The sequence below is a fragment of the Polyodon spathula genome, chromosome 8 (genome assembly GCF_017654505.1).
Source record: "Polyodon spathula isolate WHYD16114869_AA chromosome 8, ASM1765450v1, whole genome shotgun sequence".
Classification (NCBI taxonomy): domain Eukaryota; kingdom Metazoa; phylum Chordata; class Actinopteri; order Acipenseriformes; family Polyodontidae; genus Polyodon; species Polyodon spathula.
Genome location: NC_054541.1, coordinates 17,183,884 through 17,205,997, shown reverse-complemented (window position 1 = coordinate 17,205,997; position 22,114 = coordinate 17,183,884). Strand labels below are relative to the sequence as shown.

General features: G+C 37.6%; 1 protein-coding gene across 2 annotated transcripts in view; it reads left to right on the top strand.

Moving 5' to 3' along the window:
• LOC121319536 (adiponectin receptor protein 2-like) overlaps positions 1 to 21,112 on the top strand; it is a 47,333-nt gene extending 26,221 nt beyond the window's left edge. For both annotated transcript variants that reach the window (XM_041257059.1, XM_041257060.1), the window contains exons 3-8: positions 1,838 to 1,972; positions 4,373 to 4,544; positions 10,394 to 10,580; positions 11,283 to 11,470; positions 17,621 to 17,814; positions 20,808 to 21,112. In XM_041257059.1, coding sequence (XP_041112993.1) covers positions 1,838 to 1,972; positions 4,373 to 4,544; positions 10,394 to 10,580; positions 11,283 to 11,470; positions 17,621 to 17,814; positions 20,808 to 20,936 — 1,005 coding nt within the window. In that variant the 3' untranslated portion in view covers positions 20,937 to 21,112. The remainder of the gene's footprint in view (positions 1 to 1,837; positions 1,973 to 4,372; positions 4,545 to 10,393; positions 10,581 to 11,282; positions 11,471 to 17,620; positions 17,815 to 20,807) is intronic.
• Positions 21,113 to 22,114: the final 1,002 nt, after the last annotated feature.

Here is a 22,114-nt window from a genome sequence, read left to right as displayed (position 1 = left end):
AATGGGTGAGGTTAAGTCTCCATGACTGCAGTCTTTGAGGCTGAAGTTTACATAAGGTGACCTGTCTGAAATGATAGTGCTTTACTAATCTGCACAATCTAACCACTACAGTGCATCATCGATATGATTTTGATTCCAAATAAATCCCCTAAAGTCTGTATCATGAGAATGCACAAGTTTCCCATTAATTATTTGCATGATTGGTTACTGCAAAAATGATTTTAAATGCAGCAAATCAGCAATTTCAGCAGATCAAGACTTGTTTGTTTGCTGGATGCTATATTAAGGTCCCTTGAATCATATTCAACTGCCTGTTTATTGCTTAACAGAAAGTTGGAAAGATTTTGTTTTGTCATTTAAAACATTTTGTCTGCTTTTAAATTATGACCCTGGCACAATGTCAGGTATAATCGTTGCTTAATTTTATTCACGAAACATGATTCCCATTGCAAAGCAGTTTCACCTATTCAAGGCTTGATTCACACTACGTAGATAACAAGCTCCTGTGTGTTTTAGTAAAACCAAGAATATATCGAACTGCTATGCAATGGGAGCCTTATTTCCAAGCTTGCATTGTACATTTGTTGTACAGATAAACTGCTTTTCCATGTGTCTCTTGATACATCCCAGTAAACTTAAATTGCCGTTCTGCTGCGCCCGCTACTTTAACTGCTTATTTCTCATAATCCATTTCTAGATACTGAAATATTTCATAGAAACTTTGTGTCTAATGACATCCTTCATTTTGGCATGTGCTCTACGGTAAGTTGACAGGAATGTTGTGGTCAAAAGACTTTTTGGTTTCCAGATTATAAAGCTCTAACAGTCTGAGATATTGGCTTAATTCTTGGCATACATTCTGTCAGGATTTTCTACAAGAAAAGTTAAACTATTATGTAGTGTGATATCCTGAATCTGCATTTAGAACCACTCTCGAAAAATGCCTCTACACGGTACTGTTCCTTCATTAAAGGGGCTCTACTGCAGTGTAGGATGCTGGCTGTGTAACTAACCCCTGTGCTGATGGAGAAAGCCATAGGCGATGTGGGGGAAGATCAATGCAATATTAATTAGATCCATTATGTTCACACAGTACTGATGTAGCCTGTTGTAAAGAATCTTGTGTTTTGTAGGGGTTAGCTTGGTGGAGCTACAGGGATCAATACCCCCTGGAGTCCAAGGGTCTTGTGTAAAATTACTCCGATCAAATACTCACATTCATTAAAATTGGAGCTTAACACACATTTCACAGGTGTTTCTATCAATATGGGATTCTATACAGGATTCTACAGTTACTCACCTTGGGCCAGAGAGGAGCAGTTATGTTTCGAGTGGGTATGTCCTCTGAAATACCTGGATCTTAACATGAATTGGTCCTTTATGAAAGCTAAAATTGTGCCATTCAGCCCTGGGCCTGACTGACAATTGTGCTGTTTTGAGCTGAGCTGGTTTAAAAACCCTCCAGAGGTAAAATGCTTGTGAATTAGCCACCATGTGAATTCAAGTTTTTGTATTTTACAATAATTGTGCTGCATTGGGATGAATGTTTTGTACCATATAAATGTCTGCTGCCTTTGTAAACACTCAGGATTGAAAACCTGTATACATGTCTAGGAATGTCTTTCCGAATATTCCCATTTATTTATTTTTCAAAATAAGAAACAAAGTAGAATTTAAGTTATCTTGAGTTATATTTCTGTAAAGTTACTTTATGGAGATAAAACAAGACACAGTTGATTGATTCAAAATAAAAGGACCCACCTCCATTCACTGTTTTGGTGTGTGGTTCTGGGGTTTTCGGGCTGATATAAATGTTTTCTTCATGTTGTTTTTAAAGGATGAACAGATGGAGTCTGAAGAGGAGACAGAAGAGGTAGAGGAAGAGAAGGCACCAGACGAAGGCTTCTTGGGAATGGCACCATTACTGCAGGCGCATCATGCCATGGAGAAAGTGGAGGAGTTTGTACACAAGGTGAGGCCTATTAGTGGCTACATAGCACCTACCCTCCCTACATGATAATTCCACAAGCCTTTTGAGCCCTTGTTATCTGCTGTAGTTTATCTGAATCAGGCGTTAGTCATTGGGGAATTATTTGAAACATGAATTCACTGCTTATTCCACATAAAACGTTTCCAATTCAACTGATATTTATTCAAAATGCCATTGCAGAATACTGTGTTCTTTAATTCCGGTTCTATAATCAACCATCCATAAACTACATTTAAAATGCAATATACATTGATGTATTTTAAAAACTAAGTGTAATGCATTAGACTGTCCTACCTCGGTCATTTAACGAAATTCTCGTTATCAACCTTTTCCCTTGTTTCAATAAAAAATGACAGTGGAGTAAATAAATGTTGGTAATAATTAATTTTTATATTAATCATAAAGCAGTATATGGAGTTACAGGACTGCCAGCATTGGTGTCTAGGGTTTTCAGCCTCACTTCTGCTTATGCTGATATTACCCACATACACAGCTGTGTGCTGTCCTATAACTCTAAGGAACCACTCTTAAACAGTGCTTAGAAAATTCAAATTTCTCAAACTATATGACAAGTGGAGTCACTCAGCCATTCCATTTATTGGGATTCCAAGTCCTGTTATCCTGAGATAACAGAACAGAACAGAACACAGTGATGTTTCAGTTACAAAAGTCACAAAGCCTGATCTGATTAACCTTGGGAGTTTAGACTCAAGAAGCAGTAGATAACTGTTTTCTTTATTTAAATCCAAGGCTTTACAAATGAAAGCCCAAGGCACTACAATAGCTATTACTAGGAGATTCAACTTCATCTTTATTTTGACCTCATACTTGGTGCTCCCTTTAGTTGTCACTTAAATAAACCATTCCTGATTTCTACTGTAGGGAAACCTGATATAGAAAATGTAGAGTTGCTACATTTTCTATATTATTACAAATTTGCATAATACAAATATTTCAGGGAGCACTGCATAAAGATGCAAATAAGAAACTGCCTCAGGACTGCCTTAAACACATGATGTGTGATCAGTTTCATATGTATATAGCCACACAAGTGCTATCTTTCTTCACATTAAATTCAGACGAAGGATGACTTTGTATTATGTGCCCTTAATCAACTTTAACTTTAATTCCATTAGCAAGCCTTTGTTGTTTGCTGGCCTGATAGATCAAACAAGCTGATACTTATATCTGAAAATTCGTTAGCCAGGAATTTAACCCTTCTGGTGGCAGTGAAATCAACTTCTGTGAAAGTACTGTAGACTGGAAATGAGTGTTTACAGTAGTTCCTGAGGTTTTATTGTGCCGCAGTTGCCGGCTTTTGTTCCACATGGGTTGTCATGCAAACCCATTACTAACTGATACTTACTTCCTTGTGGATCATTCCAGCTGAAGTGGACCAACTCGTTAAGTGGAACGTGGCACAGTTTGCAGGTCTTGCAAACCGCTGAAAGATGAGATGATTTTTATATCCTTTTTTTTCCCTAGGTATACTTTTTCCCTGTTGCCGATAACCTTTTTATCAGTCTGAGCACACTTTGAGTTCTTGCTGTAAAACAGGAAATTTTAAAATTGATATGAGGAACTGTGGTTGGCATAAAATTGTTATCAGAAAGTTAATGACATCAAAACAGTTTAGTATGTTTTTAATTTTCTGTAGCCCTTAACCATGTTCTATAACTTGGCTGCAGCTAGCCGCTGTCTGTTTGCTTTTCTGAGTAGTTTTATACTGTGAAAATTAGTTTTTTTTTTTTTCTGTTCTGAAAATTTGCCTTTCAACAAAATAGAGCAACAGGACAAAATGTGCTTCGCTGGAGTCAAAGTGGAAATAAAGGGTCTGGATTTGTACTTGCTTAGCACCAAAACCTTTTTTTTTTTTTTCTGTTTTTTCGAAGCTGTTAAATTAATGCTGTATATCGTACTACTTTTTTTTTACTTTTTATATGGTTTCTCCGTGTCAACAAGAAATTGGAGGCAAACCTTTACAATGGTAAAAGTAAAATAAATGAAATTAGAAAACAGCTGATTTGTCATTTCAAGTAGTTTTGTGAACAGGAAACTGGTTAATCAATTTGTTCTGGGACAGGGGTAATGGGTGGTTGGGTTGAGAACATCCTCCATGACTTCATGGACAACATGACAACAGCCTAATTGTTTCCCAATGACCAACCAGATCTCGGCGCCTAGTCTGCATTTACTTATAAATGTTTTTCCCTCAAGCTGTTCGAAAAATCTCTCAAGCTTCAAAAAAATCCCTGCACACTAATTTTCACAAAACGGCCCGATCTAAGTTTTCTTCTCTAAATGTTGGTCAATTCATCTCCCCTAAAGTGAGGTGCAGCTTTGCTTTCCTGCTGTAATGCTGTTCCCCCTCTGCGAATCCAGGTCTGGGAAGGAAGGTGGCGGGTCATACCCCACGATGTGCTCCCTGACTGGCTGAAGGACAACGAATACCTTCAGCACGGTCACCGGCCCCCCATGCCCTCTTTCAGAGCCTGCTTCAGGAGCATCTTCAGAATCCACACCGAGACCGGGAACATTTGGACACATCTACTAGGTAAAACCTAGTAACTAGAATGAAATGCTGTCTTTGTATTTTACTGTTGTGTTTTGATTTCAGATCTGACATTCATTTTACACATACTAATAGCAATACAGTGATGTATAACATGTATCAAGATATTGTTAATGATCACACATTCTGGAAATCAATGCAAGACCTTATAATATATGTATGTATATGGGGTTAAAAACTCACACTAGCCTTGCACTCAGTCCTGGGTTTCAGAACTGTCCTTGTTTATATATGCCTAGTGCCTGTAGAAAGTCTACACAACTTTTCAAAATTTTCACCTTTTGTTGCCTTATAGCCTGGAATTAAAATGCATTATATATATATATATATATATATATATATATATATATATATTATATATATATATATATATATATATATATATATATATATATATATATATATATATATATAAATTTATCTACACATTCTAACCCACAACTTCCAAGTGAAAAAAATATTCTAGAAATTTGTAGAAAATTTTAAATAAAAACTGAAATTGCTTGGTTGGATTAGTGTCCACCCCCCTTGTAATAGCAATCCCAAATTAGCTCAGGTGTAATCAATCGCCTTCAAAATCACACACCAAGTTAAGTGGCCTCCACCTGTGTTAAATTGTAGTGATACACATGATTTCAGGATAAATTCAGCAGTTCCTGTAGGTTCCCTCTGTTGGGTAGTGCATTTCAAAGCAAAGACTCAACCATGAGCACCAAGGTGCTTTAAAATAAACTCTGGGACAAAATTGTTGAAAGGCACAGATCAGGGGATGGGTATAAAAAAAATATCAAAGGCCTTGAATCCCTTGGAGCACGGTCAAGACGATTATTAAGAAGTGGAAGGTGTATGGCACCACCAAGACCCTGCCTCGATCAGGCCACCCCATGACACTCTGAGGCACTGACACAACAAAATGTGAAAAAAGTTCAGTGGGGTGTAGACTTTCTATAGGCACTGCGTGTGTGTATATACACAGTGGCTCTCAAAAGTATTCACCCGCAGTGGACTTTTCCACATTTTATTGTGTTACAACCTGGAATCAAAATGAATTTAATTAGGAGTTTTTGCCACTGATCAACACAAAACTCCATAATGTAAAGGTGAAAACTAAAATCTACAAATTGTTCTAAATGAATTACAAATATAAAACAGAAAATAATTGATTGCATAAGTATTCATCCCCTTTGCTATGACACACCTAAATAAGCTCTGGTGCAACCAATTGTCTTTAGAAGTCACATAATTAGTTGAATGGAGTCCACCTGTGTGCAATTAAGGTGTTTCACGTGATTTCAGGTTAAATACACCTGTCTCTGGGAGGTCCCACAGTTGGTTTAGTGCATTTCCTAACAAAAACTACATCATGAAGATGAAGGAACATTCAAAGTAAATCCAGAATAAAGTTCTTCAAAAGCACCAATCGGGTAGGATATAAGAACATTTCCAAGGTATTAAATATCCCCCGGAGCACACTAAAGTCCATTATTAAGAAATGGAGAGAATATGGCACAACTGTGAATCTGCCTAGAACAGGCCGTCCTCAAAAACTGAGTATCTGGGCGAGAAGGGCACTAGTCACGGAGGCCACAAGAGGCTTATGGCGACTCTAAAGGAGTTAGTCTTCCACGGCTAAGCTGGGAGACACTGTGCATACGGCAACAATAGCCCGGGTGCTTTACAAAACTGGCCTTTATGGGAGAGTGGCAAAAAGAAAGCCATTGCTGGGGAAAAAAAAAAACTCACATCAGATCTCTGCTAGAGTTTGCCAGAAGGCATATGGGAGACTCTGAGACCAAGTGGAAGAAGATTCTATGGTCTGATGAGACCAAAATAGAGGTTTTTGGCCTCAACGCTAAGCGCTATGTTTGGCGCAAGCCTAACACCGCACATCATCCTGAGAACACCATCCCTACCGTAAAGCATGGTGGTGGCAGCATCATGCTATGGGGATGCTTTTCTGCGTCAGGGCCTGGAATGCTTGTGAAGATATTGGGCAAAATAGATGCAGCAAAGTACAGAGAAATGCTGGAGGAAAACCTGCTGAAGTCTGCAAGAGACCTGGGACTTCGGAGAAGATTCATCTTCCAGCAGGACAATGACCCCAAACAGCCAAAGCCACACTGGAGTGGCTTATAAACAAAAAGGTCAATGTCCTGAAGTGGCCCAGTCAAAGCCCGAACCTCAGTCAAATTGAGAATATGTGGAAAGAGTTGAAAATTGTTGTTCACCAAAGGTCCCCATCCAAATTGACGGAGCTTAAGCAATTTTGCAAAGAATGGGCAAAAATTGCAGTGTCCAGATGAGTAAAGCTGGTAGAGACTTATCCAAATAGACTCATGCTGATTAACCGATATTAACGACGGTTTCCAAAGGAGATGGTTTATAACTAATAGTTCCCCCACTTATGAATTCGTTAGTCAATAAAAACAAACATAAACATTAATTTTGATATTGTAAAATATCTAAAATAAAAAGTGAACCTGTAATACCTCAAAACACAACTAATCACCGTTTTTGAGATTAATTTAGGTAAAATTAAGGTCCAACAACATTGTATTTTTACAATGCGTTTCAGGTCCCCCCCCTTATGAAAACTCTTGCGTGCCGTGTGTACACATGTATACACCGATATATATATTATATATTATATATATATATATATATAATATAGATATATATATGTGTTTTTTTTTTTTTTTTTCGAAAATTTCAAAAAAGTTTTTTTAGTCCATCAGTGGTTATGCTGGAGACCTTTTTTTAAAAAATTTTTTATATGGGTTACTCCACTGTAGTAGTTTGACTCTGTTCAGCAGTACCGTTAATAAATAAAAGGAGTACTAAAAGCTGGAGAAGGTGCAGTTCTTTTAGTACAGTTTATACGAGCTTGAATTTTCTCCTATAGCAATTTCATTGTGTCATCAGATCACTGTCTAATCAACACAAGGCCACCTTTTGTGTGGTCTCATTACTAAAACTTTTTCCAATGATATTGTATTGCCACTAGCATGCCACGTAGTTCCTCTGCTAGTGGGACTCAAGTTTTTTGCCCAGTCACATGTATTTTTTATAGGTTTTACGACATATATTATTGCAAAAAGTAAAATAAAATTACTTTGGAATACAGTTTTATCAAATGGTAGAAAAAGCAGAAATTGAGAGCAAAACTAGATTGTAATTGCTTTAGTTCCAATACTGCTGTCAGTATTCAGTCAGAGGCACACCTGTTTGAAGACCACTGCTTTATATTGTACTGTATGTACAGTACGTTGGAGTTAGCTGCATCTGTGAACAAGCTATAGAATACCTGCATTCGTATCTGTCCTTTATAGGGTCAAACTAGGATGTTCTCAACTCTGTTACACTCCTGCAGCCAGAACATCATAATGAGCTTCCTTTGCACCCTTTCAATTTACCGGCTCACTGAGCCGTATCTGCCTTTATCAGGCCTGTCTGCTGTGCTGGGGAGGGCTGGCATCCACGATCCATACCAACTCAACATAATGAGGAGTCAGTACTCAGAGGATGAGGGTTAAGCAGCAGCAGCAGTATGCTCTTCTAGCAGCTCCGCTTACGATGCTTTACAGCCACTTCTACACCTTTTTTAGTGTGTTTGTGCATCACTGGAGTTCTTTTCTTTTTTTATACATTTAAATATTGTATATCATATAAAAGTTGCATAATTGGGAGAAATCCTTTTGTATACACTTTCTTGTTTGTTTGGTTTATCTGGGTAATAACCTGTAAATTAATGTTTTTGTGATTTTTGTATGTAGCTAGAGGTGTGTGGTTTTTTGTTTATTTTTATACTGTAACTTTATTATTCTTCACGAAAAATGAAATAACTTAAAATAAAAAGTGAACAATTTAGCAACTTGTTTTTATTATATGTAACTAGGTCTTCCCTAAAAGCTTTTTCAGCAAATTTGAGAACTATTTTATTTAGTACTTAAACCCACAATAACATAGTTTTGGTAACAAGCTATTCTGAAACAAAAGGCCAAGAAGCTGTTCACAGTAAGTTTTTTGCTAAGAATTCCGATAAGCGGAAGGTGCTTCCCTTCATTGAAATGCTTGCACCCTGCTGGATCAGCCGAGTGCTCCTGTTGGTGTCTCTCGGTGTTGCACAACCACTGCCTGCTGCTGTCAGAACTGGGGACTCGCAATCCAATCAACGGCTTGACTTTTCTTACTGCTACTCAAACCCTATCTCTAGTATCACTGAAACGGAATCCTGCTGTGTCAGTTTATTTATAATTGGACATGAGGATTAGTCTTTAGTTGCTTAGTCCTTGACTTTCACCTGTTTTGATGAAATGTAAGTGTCCCCTTTTTAAAATTAGTCACAGAGGCAATTTTAAGATATCAGACAGCATTACGGTATCCTCTTAAGACTGAAACTACTAATTCAGTTTTATTAAGTGAGGACTAGACATTAATATATAACTTTTTTTTTTTTTTACTACCTATTTAGTTTATGTGCAAAAAGCACTGTAGTGTTTGGTTAGACATGTTGGCAAATATAGGCAATACCTGTTGTAAAACCTATTTCCTTTACATGTCCTTTAGAAACAATCCTTTAAAATTAATTTTTCTTTCATTGTACCTTCCTGGCATCATTATCACTGATCCCCCATTTTTCTTGTGTTTGAAGATATTAGTTATTATTTTTAAACTGTAATATTTAAAATACACCACTAAAGAATACATTTGATCTGCTTCCAATTAATAACTTTGTTAATAAATATTTTTCACTCAAGATGTCTAGCTGCAATCAGTGAAATGCATAGGAGCCACATGCACATCCTCAAAATGTGTCTAGAACAGGTCATAGCCCCACATGAATTTCAGGAATGACACTAAAGACATTGGATATATCCGATTGCACAAGCTGAAAGCCAGTTGGAGGCCGCTATAAAAAGGCATTTCAATATGTACTTTTTGACATTTAATTACCATTACTTCTATATCATTATCACTATGAAATATTATTTTTAAGTTGAGCGTTGTACAATGGCTCTTTGTGCTCCGCAGTATGGCTCTTTTGAAGTATTTCATTAAAGTTTTTTTGTTTGACAAGACTGCAGGGTCAACCTTTAGTCTTTGGTCATAGCCTGTATTCCTGCCCCAAGTTAAACTGTTCTTTGAGCAGTAGCTTGAAGCAGGCAGTCTCGCACAGAGGAGTTCATTTAAAAAAAGAAGCCATTCCACATCCACAAGCATTAATTAGACAGTAGAGTCACTTTCACACAGATCAAAACTTTCAGCAACAGTCTGCTGACAGCAATTGAACCAAATGGTAAGTTACTGGTGGGGACTGTTTTTATTTATAGTGAGTGATGTCGATTCGATAAAACTACAAATGCAGATACAATGTATCTGTTTATCAACTGTGGTTATATCGCAAACACAGTTAGGCTATCAGTTTGTCAACTGATTTATTTCGCAAATGAAATTGGGCAATTTGTTTATTAATGCCATAAGCTGACATTGACAGCACGGCTCATTCGAGAGAACACACCTACAGAAAGTATAGCAGTCTACTTTTTGTGGAATGTGACGAGTTCTGTACAGGATGATTTAACGTGGGCTGGTAATGCAGTCAAATTGAATCAAAATTGACTTGTGTAAACAAAACATGAGGTAGCAAAATCACTGTTGTAAATGGAATGGCTCTTTTAGCCAGAAAGGTTGGACATCTCTGATATGGTTATGTTTTGAGTTCAGATTACATATAAAAGTAGTTTACTTATAGTAGCAGTAGTTTACTGATGATGATGCTGCCAGAATGCGTGATGTGTCGTATTAAGCCCTCGTCTCCCCCCTGTCGCCAGGTTGCCTGTTCTTCTTGTGCCTGGGCATCTTCTACATGTTCCGGCCCAACATGTCCTTCGTGGCGCCCGTCCAGGAGAAGGTGGCGATTGGTATGTTCTTCCTGGGAGCCATCCTCTGCCTGTCCTTCTCCTGGCTCTTCCACACAGTGTACTGCCACTCAGAAGGGGTCTCCCGTGTCTTTTCCAAGTAAGCACTTGCCCAACAGCACCAAAAATACCTACCTTGGGGCTAACAGTGTAAATCAGCCTTTTGGATAAGTCAACTGTAATGCAGCATATTTCCCGATAAATGGCAGCTTTTGGGAAGAGAAAAATAATTGGAGACACCAAAAGTATGAGCAGTAGGATTATGGAAAAATCCCCAGAGGTAATAGAAGCTGAAGACTTTGTGTTATTCCACTAACTGCTTAAAACTGCCACCATTCATAGCAAGGAAGATTTCAATCATCATATGACTTCATAGCCTATATTCAGTGGCATGCTGTAATACCAAACGAAACTTCTCAACTAGAAGTCTTTGTCATTGTTTTTATTCGTAAAATAAGTTTTAGGTCCTCTTCTTATAACACTGGTTTAGGTGTGTTCACCCCTGGGTGACAAGGTATTTCATCCTTAATTTCTGTTAGAAATTGTTTTCCATTGTGACAACACAAAGAAATTAAGAGAATCCTTTATCAGTTTCCTTATTTTATGACATACAATCACATTGTTTGCAGATGTAGTGTCGAAATAGTTATCTAAATTGAATTACTATGTTTCTTTTCATAATGACTATATATCCCTTGATTTTTTTTTTTAAATGTTTATACAATTGGAACTATACCATAACCATTAAAGAATAAGCTGTAGCACAGTGTTACACTCTAACTTTGTAAAACGTGTTTTTCAGACTAGACTACTCGGGCATCGCTTTCCTGATCATGGGGAGCTTCGTTCCCTGGCTCTATTACTCCTTCTACTGCTCCCCACAGCCCTGCGTCATCTATCTGATGGTCATCTGTGTGCTCGGCATCTCTGCCATTGTGGTGTCTCAGTGTGATTTCTTTGCCACACCCCAGTACCGGGGGGTCAGAGCGGGTAAGTTTTAACAGCAGGGGGGGAAGGACAATGCATCTTTACCTAAAGCGCTGCAGAATACTGTGGAACTGTTTAGAACACACACACACACACACACACACACACACACACACACACACACACAACCTTTTATTAAACATGAAGAAATAAACTGACATCACTAATGCAAGGTTACATGACCAACAAAAGTGACCTCCAAAAGTCTGTCACTTTTTTCCTCAACACTAAGGGAAACACTTTTCCACTATAGGGCATAACTCCAGTTAATACTGTGTTTTGTAGTCATCACTCTCTCAATCTTAAACACTGCAAACATTAAAAGCCACGTTACTATAACTGTATTGCGTCATCCCATTAATGGCTATTGCTGTATTGTATCAAACCAGCTTTTTCAATTAATTTTAATGAGTTATTCTTGGGTACAAGAATGCATGCTGCCTACACTTTTTAATCGTATCAATGCAAAAACCTCCTCTGTGTGTGTATGTGGTTTATAATAAAATACCAATGTCCATTTTAAATTGATAAGGGTCTGAGGAGGATATCTAGGCATATGTATGTCCTTTGCCACATTTATGCACTGCCTCTGGGCTTTTGTCAAACCTCAATCAGTGCACATTATAAAGCAGCAGCAGTAAGTACTAAGTTTTCTGTAGTGTTTGTTCCAGTGCCACTGTGATATAGAATCCGTGCTCTCTCTCTGGCCGTCCATGTTTCCAGTGTGCCTCAGTATATCTAGAGAGACTCCTCCTGCGTCCTAGTAAATCATAATCTGGCCTATAGCTGACACAGTGCATTCTTCAAAGCACTGCATCAGCTCAACAGCTTGAAGGGCAAGCTGGCTTTTGAATGGAACTGATAAAGAAATGTCAAACAAACATTATTCTACAGGTTATAAGCTTTTAAAATGATACATGATACAGCAGTGTATAAATCATTTCAGACCAGGAACCATGTTTTTTAATGATCCTATGAACTTGAGTTTTCAATTCTGCGGCCACCACCACTCTGAAAATATGATGCTGCGGGCTGAAAAATGTTTTGATATATTAGCAGTTTTATGAAAAGGGCAAAATCTAACAACACTCTTTTGCTTTTTACTGCCACATTAGTTAGCATTGTTACATATCTGATACAAATCGTTTTTACATATCCATTTTACATTATGTTGACAAACCATTCCAACCCCTAGACCAGTGGTTTTCAAACTTTAGGCCCTGTACCCCTTTCCAAAAAATAGTCTACCGTGTACCCCCATCTCAGATAGGGTCATAATATACCTATGAAAACAAAAAAAAAGTTGTATTTTCTTATTACTAGGCTTAAGTACTTACTGATGTTAACTGTGTGTGTGTCTATATATATATATATATATATATATATATATATATATATATATATATATATATATATATATATATACACACACACAGTATATTTTTTTTAAAGTGCTTACCTACCAATGTGATGGATGTGCCTGCTTTTTATCACTTATTTCAGTAAAACTACATCCTGATTAGTAAACAGTGCAGCCCCTAGACAAGGGTATATTATTTTGTATTTGTGAATTTGAATGAATAGGACTTCAAGTTACAAAAAAATTTAAGTGAGTCATTAAAAAAATAAAAATAAACAGGACTCGATTTGCAGGCTCAGAAGGCACAGGGAAGGAGGAGGGGCTAGAGTTCAGCCAATTACTGTTCATGAAGAACTGCTGTTAAAGTAATTTAAACAAAATACAATTAAAACTAAAAATGCTATGCAAAATTATTTCAGAATCCAGACCAATAAGTGGCCAAACGAGTCCAAAAACAGGTTATGCTTTTGAAAACAAAACTAGGGTTCTAATTTAAAGCAAAAATCAGAAAGCAATTCTCAACAAAAGTCTTGCGTTTCTTCCAACAAACGCAGAAGTGTAGAGAGAAAACAGACTGGGCATTTTGCATAAAAACTATTTAAAATTTACAAATACTTGCATCTTTTTTAAAAAACAAAAAAAATCTGGTAGAATGCAGAACTATGTGAATATTGAATAACACATTAAATATGTCTTTTTTTAAAATAAATTTTTATTTATTTAACTCGAATGTTATGGTTTAACACTTGAGCTGGACATTTAAAATGCTATGTGTGGCTTGTGCTGTATCGAATCCAGCCTGAGTAAGCACATTGTTTTGAAATGAATATTTCCAAAAATTAAATTTGATTAAAGTAGAAAGGTGACATTTATATCATGCAGTCAAAAATGACTTTTAGTAAAATGCTTACATGTTCATGTTTAGTGCAGTCATGTTAATCAGCTTCCAGACAGCTTGTTGATGGGCACTCGCTATATGATATGAACACACCCAATAGGTCTGGAGTAGGGAATCCAATTTCAGACACTTCCCAATCCAGGAGTTAGGGATTGATTTATTATTAGGCTTCCAAGCCAAAGGCTGAGAAGTCTATTGTTATTGTTAAGGTGTTTTTTTTTATTTTTTATTTGTTTAGACTTCCAAGCCAAAAGCTAGGAAGCCTATTAAGATTTTTTATTTATTTTTTCTTCCCAAAACTGCTGCTGCTTTGAACCTGTGTGACTGATCAGGTTCTGACTTGGCAGCTAACAAGCTGGATACATTGGCTGTCAGATGCTGAAAAAATTTTGCTGCTGTGTCCTTGCAATTGGTACCGTGACGCATTTTTCGATAAAAACTTTCGAAATCTTCTTCTTGGGAACCGGTGAAGTGATTGATCTGAAACTTGGCATATATCTTCAGCATTCAAACCCGCATCAAGTTTGCTTTGATAAATTTTAATGTCGAAATGGCTGCCACAAACTTTAGCGAAACGCACCCTAACAGCAAACTGCTATTTGAACGCCATTTGTCCAACAAACTCCAAACTTTGTATTTATTGTCCCAGTAACAATGGAATACAAATATGTCAAAATGGTTTTGTTTTATAAATCAAGATGGCCACCTGATTTAACTCCAAACTTCACAAGCATCATCCTTGAAACTGTAGCAATACAACTGACTTTTAAGAAACTAGTGTTAAACCAAAATGGCCATACGATGCATTTCTTCTTGGAACCTCACAAAATCATCTTCTTTGGAACCGTTGAAGTAATTGATCTGACACTTGGCATATATTGTCACCATCCAAACCTGCTTGCAAAGCAGAAGTTGCTGTGATACAGTTCCATAGTACATTGGCTGCCACAAATTTCACTGAAACACTCCCTTAACTGCAGACTGCTTTTATTTGAAAACCGTCTGACCAACAGACTTCAAACTTGGTAGGCATTGTTCTGGTGACAGCGGAATACAAATATGTCAACATGGCTTCACTGCCTAAGTAGGGCAGCATAGCTGCCTGCTAAACTCAATAATACTGTTATTTAAAAACATAAACTTAGATAAAACACACTGAACTGATTAAACTAAACTACGAACACTGAACATTTAAACTCCAAAAAGTAGACATACCTAGTAAATTCTACACATTTTTAAAAGCAGCAACATCGTACAATGATTTTTTTTTCTTTTTAGCCTACAGACTGCAGAACCTCTACCCTGCTATTTAAATATGTAATTTAGCCATGTGTGCGCTCAACGCTGACTCACTGTCAGCAGCCGTTTGGGTGTTTATAGTTAACCTTGCCCAACAGAAAGGTAACACCAGTCCTTCTGTGGTTTTATTTGAAAGGAGGTTCAACATTGTTAATTCGATTGCTAAGTCGCAAAGTACTACAATGTGGTAATAAATAAATAAATAAAAATCCGTTGTCCATCATTACAGGATTTATCTCGCGTACCCCTTGAGGAGCACTCGAGTACCCCCAGGGTATGCATACCCCAGTTTGAAAACCGCTGCCCTAGATTATGCCCTCGGGGGTGGTTTGTTCTTGTTCTCACAACCCACATTTCTGGTTTAATTTGGCCCTTGTGAAGCATCTCTACAATATGCATTAAATGGGGACCGTGTTCCTGGCTACTTGCATATAGACAAATGTGGGTGCACTGTTCTGCAGTTTTAGGTCTGAGAAATGATTTATCTGTAGGAAACAGTTTAGAGTAGCATTTTAATTTTCCCACCATTGCCTTCTCTGGAACCTGAAACTTTATTTTATTGTTGTGGATTAGCTAATAGGCCACAGATAAACGTGCTAGGGTCATCAAGCTATGACCCTTTTTATAGAGGCAATTTTATGTTGTGCTCCAGATCTTCCCAGTCGACATTTATGGTGCTATTATCGGAAACAGCTCTGGTGCCTGGCACTGGAGTTTGCTGCCTAACACCCAATTAAAATATGCTTGCAATAAAAAGCTGTATATTATACCCCTCTGATGGGTTTTTAACATTGGCCCTCTTAGGAGTCAACACATTAATCGGCCTGATCAATAGATGTGTAACAAGCCAGGGATATTTGTTGTTTTCTTTATTAACACAGAAAACTAGACAAAGTGTGCATTAAGTGCACGTGGTTAATTTAAATACCTCACAACCTTAAGCATATGCCAGCTGCAACTGTATTGTAATGTGTACTTCCACACTGAAGTCATCTGACATTAGAGGAATAAAGTAATTCACAAAGGCAAACAAACAATAACAATGGCAATCCAGCATGAAAACGGTAGGGGTGCCTGAAGCACAGTGCATTGTAGTTTTATAATGGAGACTCCCTGTGCAGTGCATATGTAAATAAACTACAAATACAGACAACCTTAGGGGTCAAATGGGGTGGACCCCAATACAATTCCTACAGTATACAGAAAACACTAAAACGATTCAAATTCTTAATAGTAATTATTCTGTTTAGTTTTAAATCCCTTGAAACCAGCTTATATGTGATACTAGTGTTATTTGACAAGGTCATCCCACATATTGATAAAAAAAACTGGTGTAAACTCTTCTCCAAATGGGCATTTTTACCACCTTCAGGCTTGTTCTCACCATGTGGGGCTTGCTGAGTTACACAGCTCTTTTGCATGCACACAAAACCTGCCGTGGCACAATTTTCTCAATGCTTGTTGCTTGATTTCTGTATTCTCAATCACAAGCACACCTTGAGCTAGTTTATAGTTTTATGGGACTAAATGGTTATTGGTCATAAACAAGCTCCATTGTCATGGCCATTGTGAACTTAAGTTTCAAGTCTTTTATGACCAAGATATAAATATATAGTCTTTTTTTTTTTTTTTTTTTTTTTGTGAGAATTAAAGGACCACTTATTTTCAAACCTGAATGTAATCTAGTTGTAATTTCCTGTTAAATATGCGATTGTATCATATTTCGTAAAAAAATAAAACTGAAACAGCCACCTCAAACACTGTAAACTGGACATCGGTAACAGACTAAAAATGAAACCCTTCATATTTAAAGGATTAGTTTGTTAGATAATAGTGTTGTCTTGTTGAATTTTATAATTTTAAAGGAATATAAAAATATGGAGATTATATATATATATATATATATATATATATATATAATATATATATATATATATATATATAGATATATATATATATTTTTTATATAAACTGTTTAGTGTTTTAAAAGCAGGTACCAAAAAACATGCATGGTCATCAGCTGTTGATTAGACTAAGTTACTGTGGTTTCCTTTGGCTTTTGTTAATTTCTGTTTTTGGCATAGACAGCTGTGAAGAACATACTAGTAACAAATGTCTGACACATACTGAGGTCGTAAACGCTAATGCATATGTTTTGTTCATAGTGTTGTTTTTTTTTTTTTTTTTTTTACTTTTGTTTTATTGCGAAATAAAAAATAATCCTGAGGAACCTGTGCTTTATCAAAGTCTCCTCAAAGTAGTGGTTCCTAAAGCCTTACACACAAGCCAACTTCACACAACTAGTTTATAAGAAACATTTGAATGTTAAAGCAAAACCATGTCAAAACAGGTTTGGGTAGATTGAAAAAGTTGACTGAAAACTTAGCAAACTACTAGTTGTTTCAGTATTTGTCCAGATGAGTTCCATTATGTATAGGCAGAAAGCTTAAATGTTCCTTCTAGACAAATAAGCTTCTATAGTTTTGTTTTGATTGAGTTTGAAAGGAGTGAATTCTATAAACCTTACAGCAACATCTGCTGGAGTGAGAGTGAGATCCCTGTGAATGCACTAACTGTTGCCTGGTGTTCCTTACAGGTGTGTTTGTGGGTCTGGGGCTGAGCGGTGTGGTACCCACTTTTCACTTCATGATCTCGGAGGGTTTCCTGAGGGCTACCACCATGGGCCAGATGGGCTGGCTCTTCCTCATGGCAACACTCTACATCACCGGAGCCTGTTTGTACGCTGCCCGCATCCCCGAGAGGTACTTCCCTGGAAAGTGTGACATCTGGGTAAGTTTCTATTTCTCTTCTCTAACTACATTAGAAATATATGGGCTGGGGCATGGCACCCTGCCTTGGTTCTATATTGGGCAATATTGCACACATCAAGGGCATATTATATGCGAGTTGCTGCTCAAATTCAGGAAAAAAAAAAAAAGAACTGAAAGAATAAATTAGAGATTAAACATTTTTAAACTGACCAAGTACTATTTTTACTCAGTGCATGTAAGTCCTGAAAGCTCTGTGCTTTCTGCAAACAGCCCTTTACTGTTTGCAAACCCACCACTCATGAGCTGGAAACTGAATGACAGGAGTAAATGCTGTAGTCCCCAATGATGGGACGGTAAGCCCTTTCTTTTAAAGCGTGTATTTTAGGGCTGGTTATCTCTTTGGCAGCATGTTGAAAAGCATTACCTGTCATGGCTTGAGTAGTGACCCTAGGGAAACGGAAGCGCTACTGTATCTTATTAAGGAGACCGTCTATTTTCAGGCCTGCTGATTGAACCCAGAAGTCGGGGCTCTGCATGAACCTGAGGCCTGGGCTACAGACACAGCCAGTAGCCTATGACTCAGGAGCGGGGTCACTGAACCTGAATATTCACGTAGGGAGGGCTGGCTTTTAGGTAAACTGGGCTAATTCACTTTTCTATTTTGAACAAGTGGAAACATTGACAAAGCAAGGCGGTGAGCTCATGCCATAGTCATGAGTATTATATATTTTTTTATTATTAGTGTTACTATTTGAATGGACATTTCTTCCATTCATGGCAGCTGGATCTGACATGCTCGAAATGCAGCTGCCCATTCCTTGTATACTCCAGGTCTGGCTTGGATTTGCCATTTAGGAATTGCACATGTTCTGAGGCCTGCTGGCATTGAATGAGTGACAGCTACTTATAAACTCACAATCCCATGGTTCTCTTAGCTCACACTAAGGTTACTAGAATTGTAACAATAAGATCATTCCACTTCAAGTGAACCCGGGGAGTGGTTGTTATTTTATTAATCATTTTGCTTTCTAATGGCCAGTTTCAAAGCAATAATAAAATTGTTGTCAAAGTCATCTCCCTAATGGAGAAAAATTAGATCCAAGGTCACCAAAATCGCCATTTTACCACCTTAAGACTTGCACTCAGTGTGAGTATCTCTTCTTGTCTGCAGACGTAACTTCACCTTGCATCATAAGTTGTTTGTGTGAAGTAAAATCAACCATAAATAAAGGAAACAACTCTCTGAATGACCCAATACTGACGTGATACCTGTCACAAGAAATGTCATGTTTACCAGAATATAGTGCACAATATAGTGTTTCGAAGCAGGCAATCACAAATACCAGACATTCTCAAATATATCACTTTAAAATGCCAGTCGATGTGTTTAAAATGAATCACTTTAAAATGCCAGTCGATGATGTTTTAACCTGTAACTAAATATCATCTTTCTACTTTCTCTAGTGGGGATTACGATTAATATTTGAGATTTCATTTAATAAATTATATATATATATATATATATATATATATATATATATATATATATATATATATATATATATATATATATATATTCGTATGAGCTTAACATGCAGCCTGCAGCACTCCCAGTATTCCCAGGTGATCTCCCATCCAAGTACTAACCAAGCCCAACATTGCTTTGCTTAAGCATTGCATGGTAAGTTCGATTTGAAGAGCTTTTTGCCATCAGAGACGTTGCCCAGGGGCCACTACAAGGAAGTAGCTCTTCTTGACCCCCTAAGAAATAATAACATTGGTCAAAAGCAAGGGGTTAAATTATCTAGGAATGGGAATGAGTCCAAGGCCAGAAGATGAAGTAAGCTGAGCAATAAAATGTAAACTAAAACACAAAAAATGCAGCGTGCAAGGTATTTCTCTACTGGGTGTGTGAGCGTTTTACTTTTCCACTGTTTACATGGAACTGTTAAGACATAACAAATGCTGCTTTGTCTGATTCTGCAATTCCAAGTCCGTTTCCAGCTGGGAGCCCTGAACATGCCCTTTGAAATGTGCTGCTGTGAAATACCTTGCTGTGGCCACTGCAATAGCAGGGGTTTGCCATTGCAGTAACACTCTCATGGAAATGTTTTCAGCTCTGTCTTATCTTGCCATTTGCTTGATTTCATAATGTATATTTTCAGAAACAGAAATGTGAGGGGTTTCTGAGCAATGGTAAGATCAGATAGTGGACATGGGGGCTGTCTATATTCTGATACATCTCGTCTGAAAGGCAGAACCAATCAAGAACACAATAAACCAAACCTTCAACAGTACACACAGGGCTGTAAACACATAGGACAGTGTGCCTTGTTCACACTGCTAAGAATATGACCTTGTTCTCTCATGCTTCTTTATAAACCCTAGAAGTGATTGGGGGGGGTGATGGGAGGAGGGGGTAAGTTCTGGCCATGAGTGAGTGGATATCTCTCCAAATACTTTTGTAATTAGGGATGTTTAATTAATCAATGAGTGTTGCCAGGAACAGCTGTGGATTTATTAATCGCACGGAAGATCCCCAGTGATCTTCTCAAGTAAAAGCACTGAAGTGTAGAGTGCAGCGTGTCCTGCGGTCAGGAGCCTTTTTGTTTGAAACCTGCTTGCACTGGAGTTGCTGATCTATATGGGGGGCCCACAGTGAGCACTGTATTGGCCTTTTTATTTCTGCTGGTTAAGGAACAAAAATCAACTTGACTTATTCCACATTATTGTGCTTCAGTAACTGATACTGGTCAGGCCTGCACATATCCCATAAAACAGGGTCATCAACTAGCGTTGTTCTTTCGAATCAACCCCTAGTTATAGGTATAGGTGTAAATAATAGAATATATGAAATAACGGCAGTGTTTTAAGACTAATTAGTAAGGCACATTTTGGGGATTGAATGGAGAAATAAAAAGAGCTATTCTCCGTTTGCTTATACAGTCAGTGTTGGCAGCTTCATGATTATATGTTTGCTTATGTCCTTCTCTGTTTTTCTTCTCCTCGCAGTTCCATTCCCATCAGCTGTTTCACATCTTGGTGGTGGCGGGGGCTTTCGTCCATTTCCACGGAGTGTCGAACCTGCAGGAGTTCCGCTACACAGCGGGGGGCGGCTGCACTGAAGGCAATGCGCTGTAACCAGATTGGCAGATTGAGTCTGAAACATACGTGCAGGAAGTATCCATTGTGGTCAAGATGATGAGGAATCTTTTTTTTCCAAATGGAGAAACAGCAACGTTGAAAATAGTGACTTGGTTTGACCAGTCCAGGCTTACCACACTCCCTGGAAGATTTCTTTTTTATATAATTATATATATATATATATATATATATATATATATATATATATTATATATATATATATATATATTATATATAAATTATATACAAAGTAACTACAAATTATATATCAAAAAACAAAGTTTTGATTCTACCAAATGTTCTATTTATTTCAACACGAAAACAGACAAAGACAAGCTGTTAAAAGTTCAGAGGTGACATTTTTTCTTTTGTTTGTTTGTTCACTAGCTGCTTGTAATCCAAAAAAGAAGTTTCCTGTAAATAAGATTTCTAACTTTCAGTTACATAGATTTATATTCGAAAAAAAATGGAGTGGAGGGGTAGGAATACAAAATCTACAAACTTTTTTAAAAGAAAGTGTTTGCTGGAGTACCACACACACTGTTAATATCGACTTTGCACAATAATATGGACTGTCGTGCAGCAGGCCAGAGAAATTAGTGCATCCCAGCCACATGGAGGTGTGGGAGTCATCTCCCAAATATACACGGTCTCTGTGAATGGACCTGTGTGGGGGTAGAGACCTGCTCAAGGTTCATAGGTGCTGTATAACTTAAGAACTGTGTCTGTACCCCTTAAAGCTATGATATCCCAAGAAAAATGACTTTCTAGACAGATCCATTCACGATTATGCAAAGTGCTCTCCGACTACAGTCTGACCGCTCAAGAGGCCATCTGAAAGGGGTCTTTTATATGTAGGGGATTTTAATATGTGGGTGTATTTTCAGGGATTTTGTAGACATGTTGGTCTGGAATACAGGATTGACTATTTACAGATGTCTTATATGATCCAGTCTAGTGCAGCGTTTCCAGAGGGAACAAAAAAACAAAACAAAAACAGCAACAACCTAGTCACAGGCTTTCTCTGTCTCTTTCTCTGCTGTTCTGTTTGAGGCAGGGTAGAAGTAGCAATGTATTCCACAGTACAGATTTCCACTTGAGTCAACGGTCGTCCTTTTTGGGGGTTTAGCTTGATCATCTCCTCCACTGCGAAAATGAGGCCTGGAAGCTTTTAC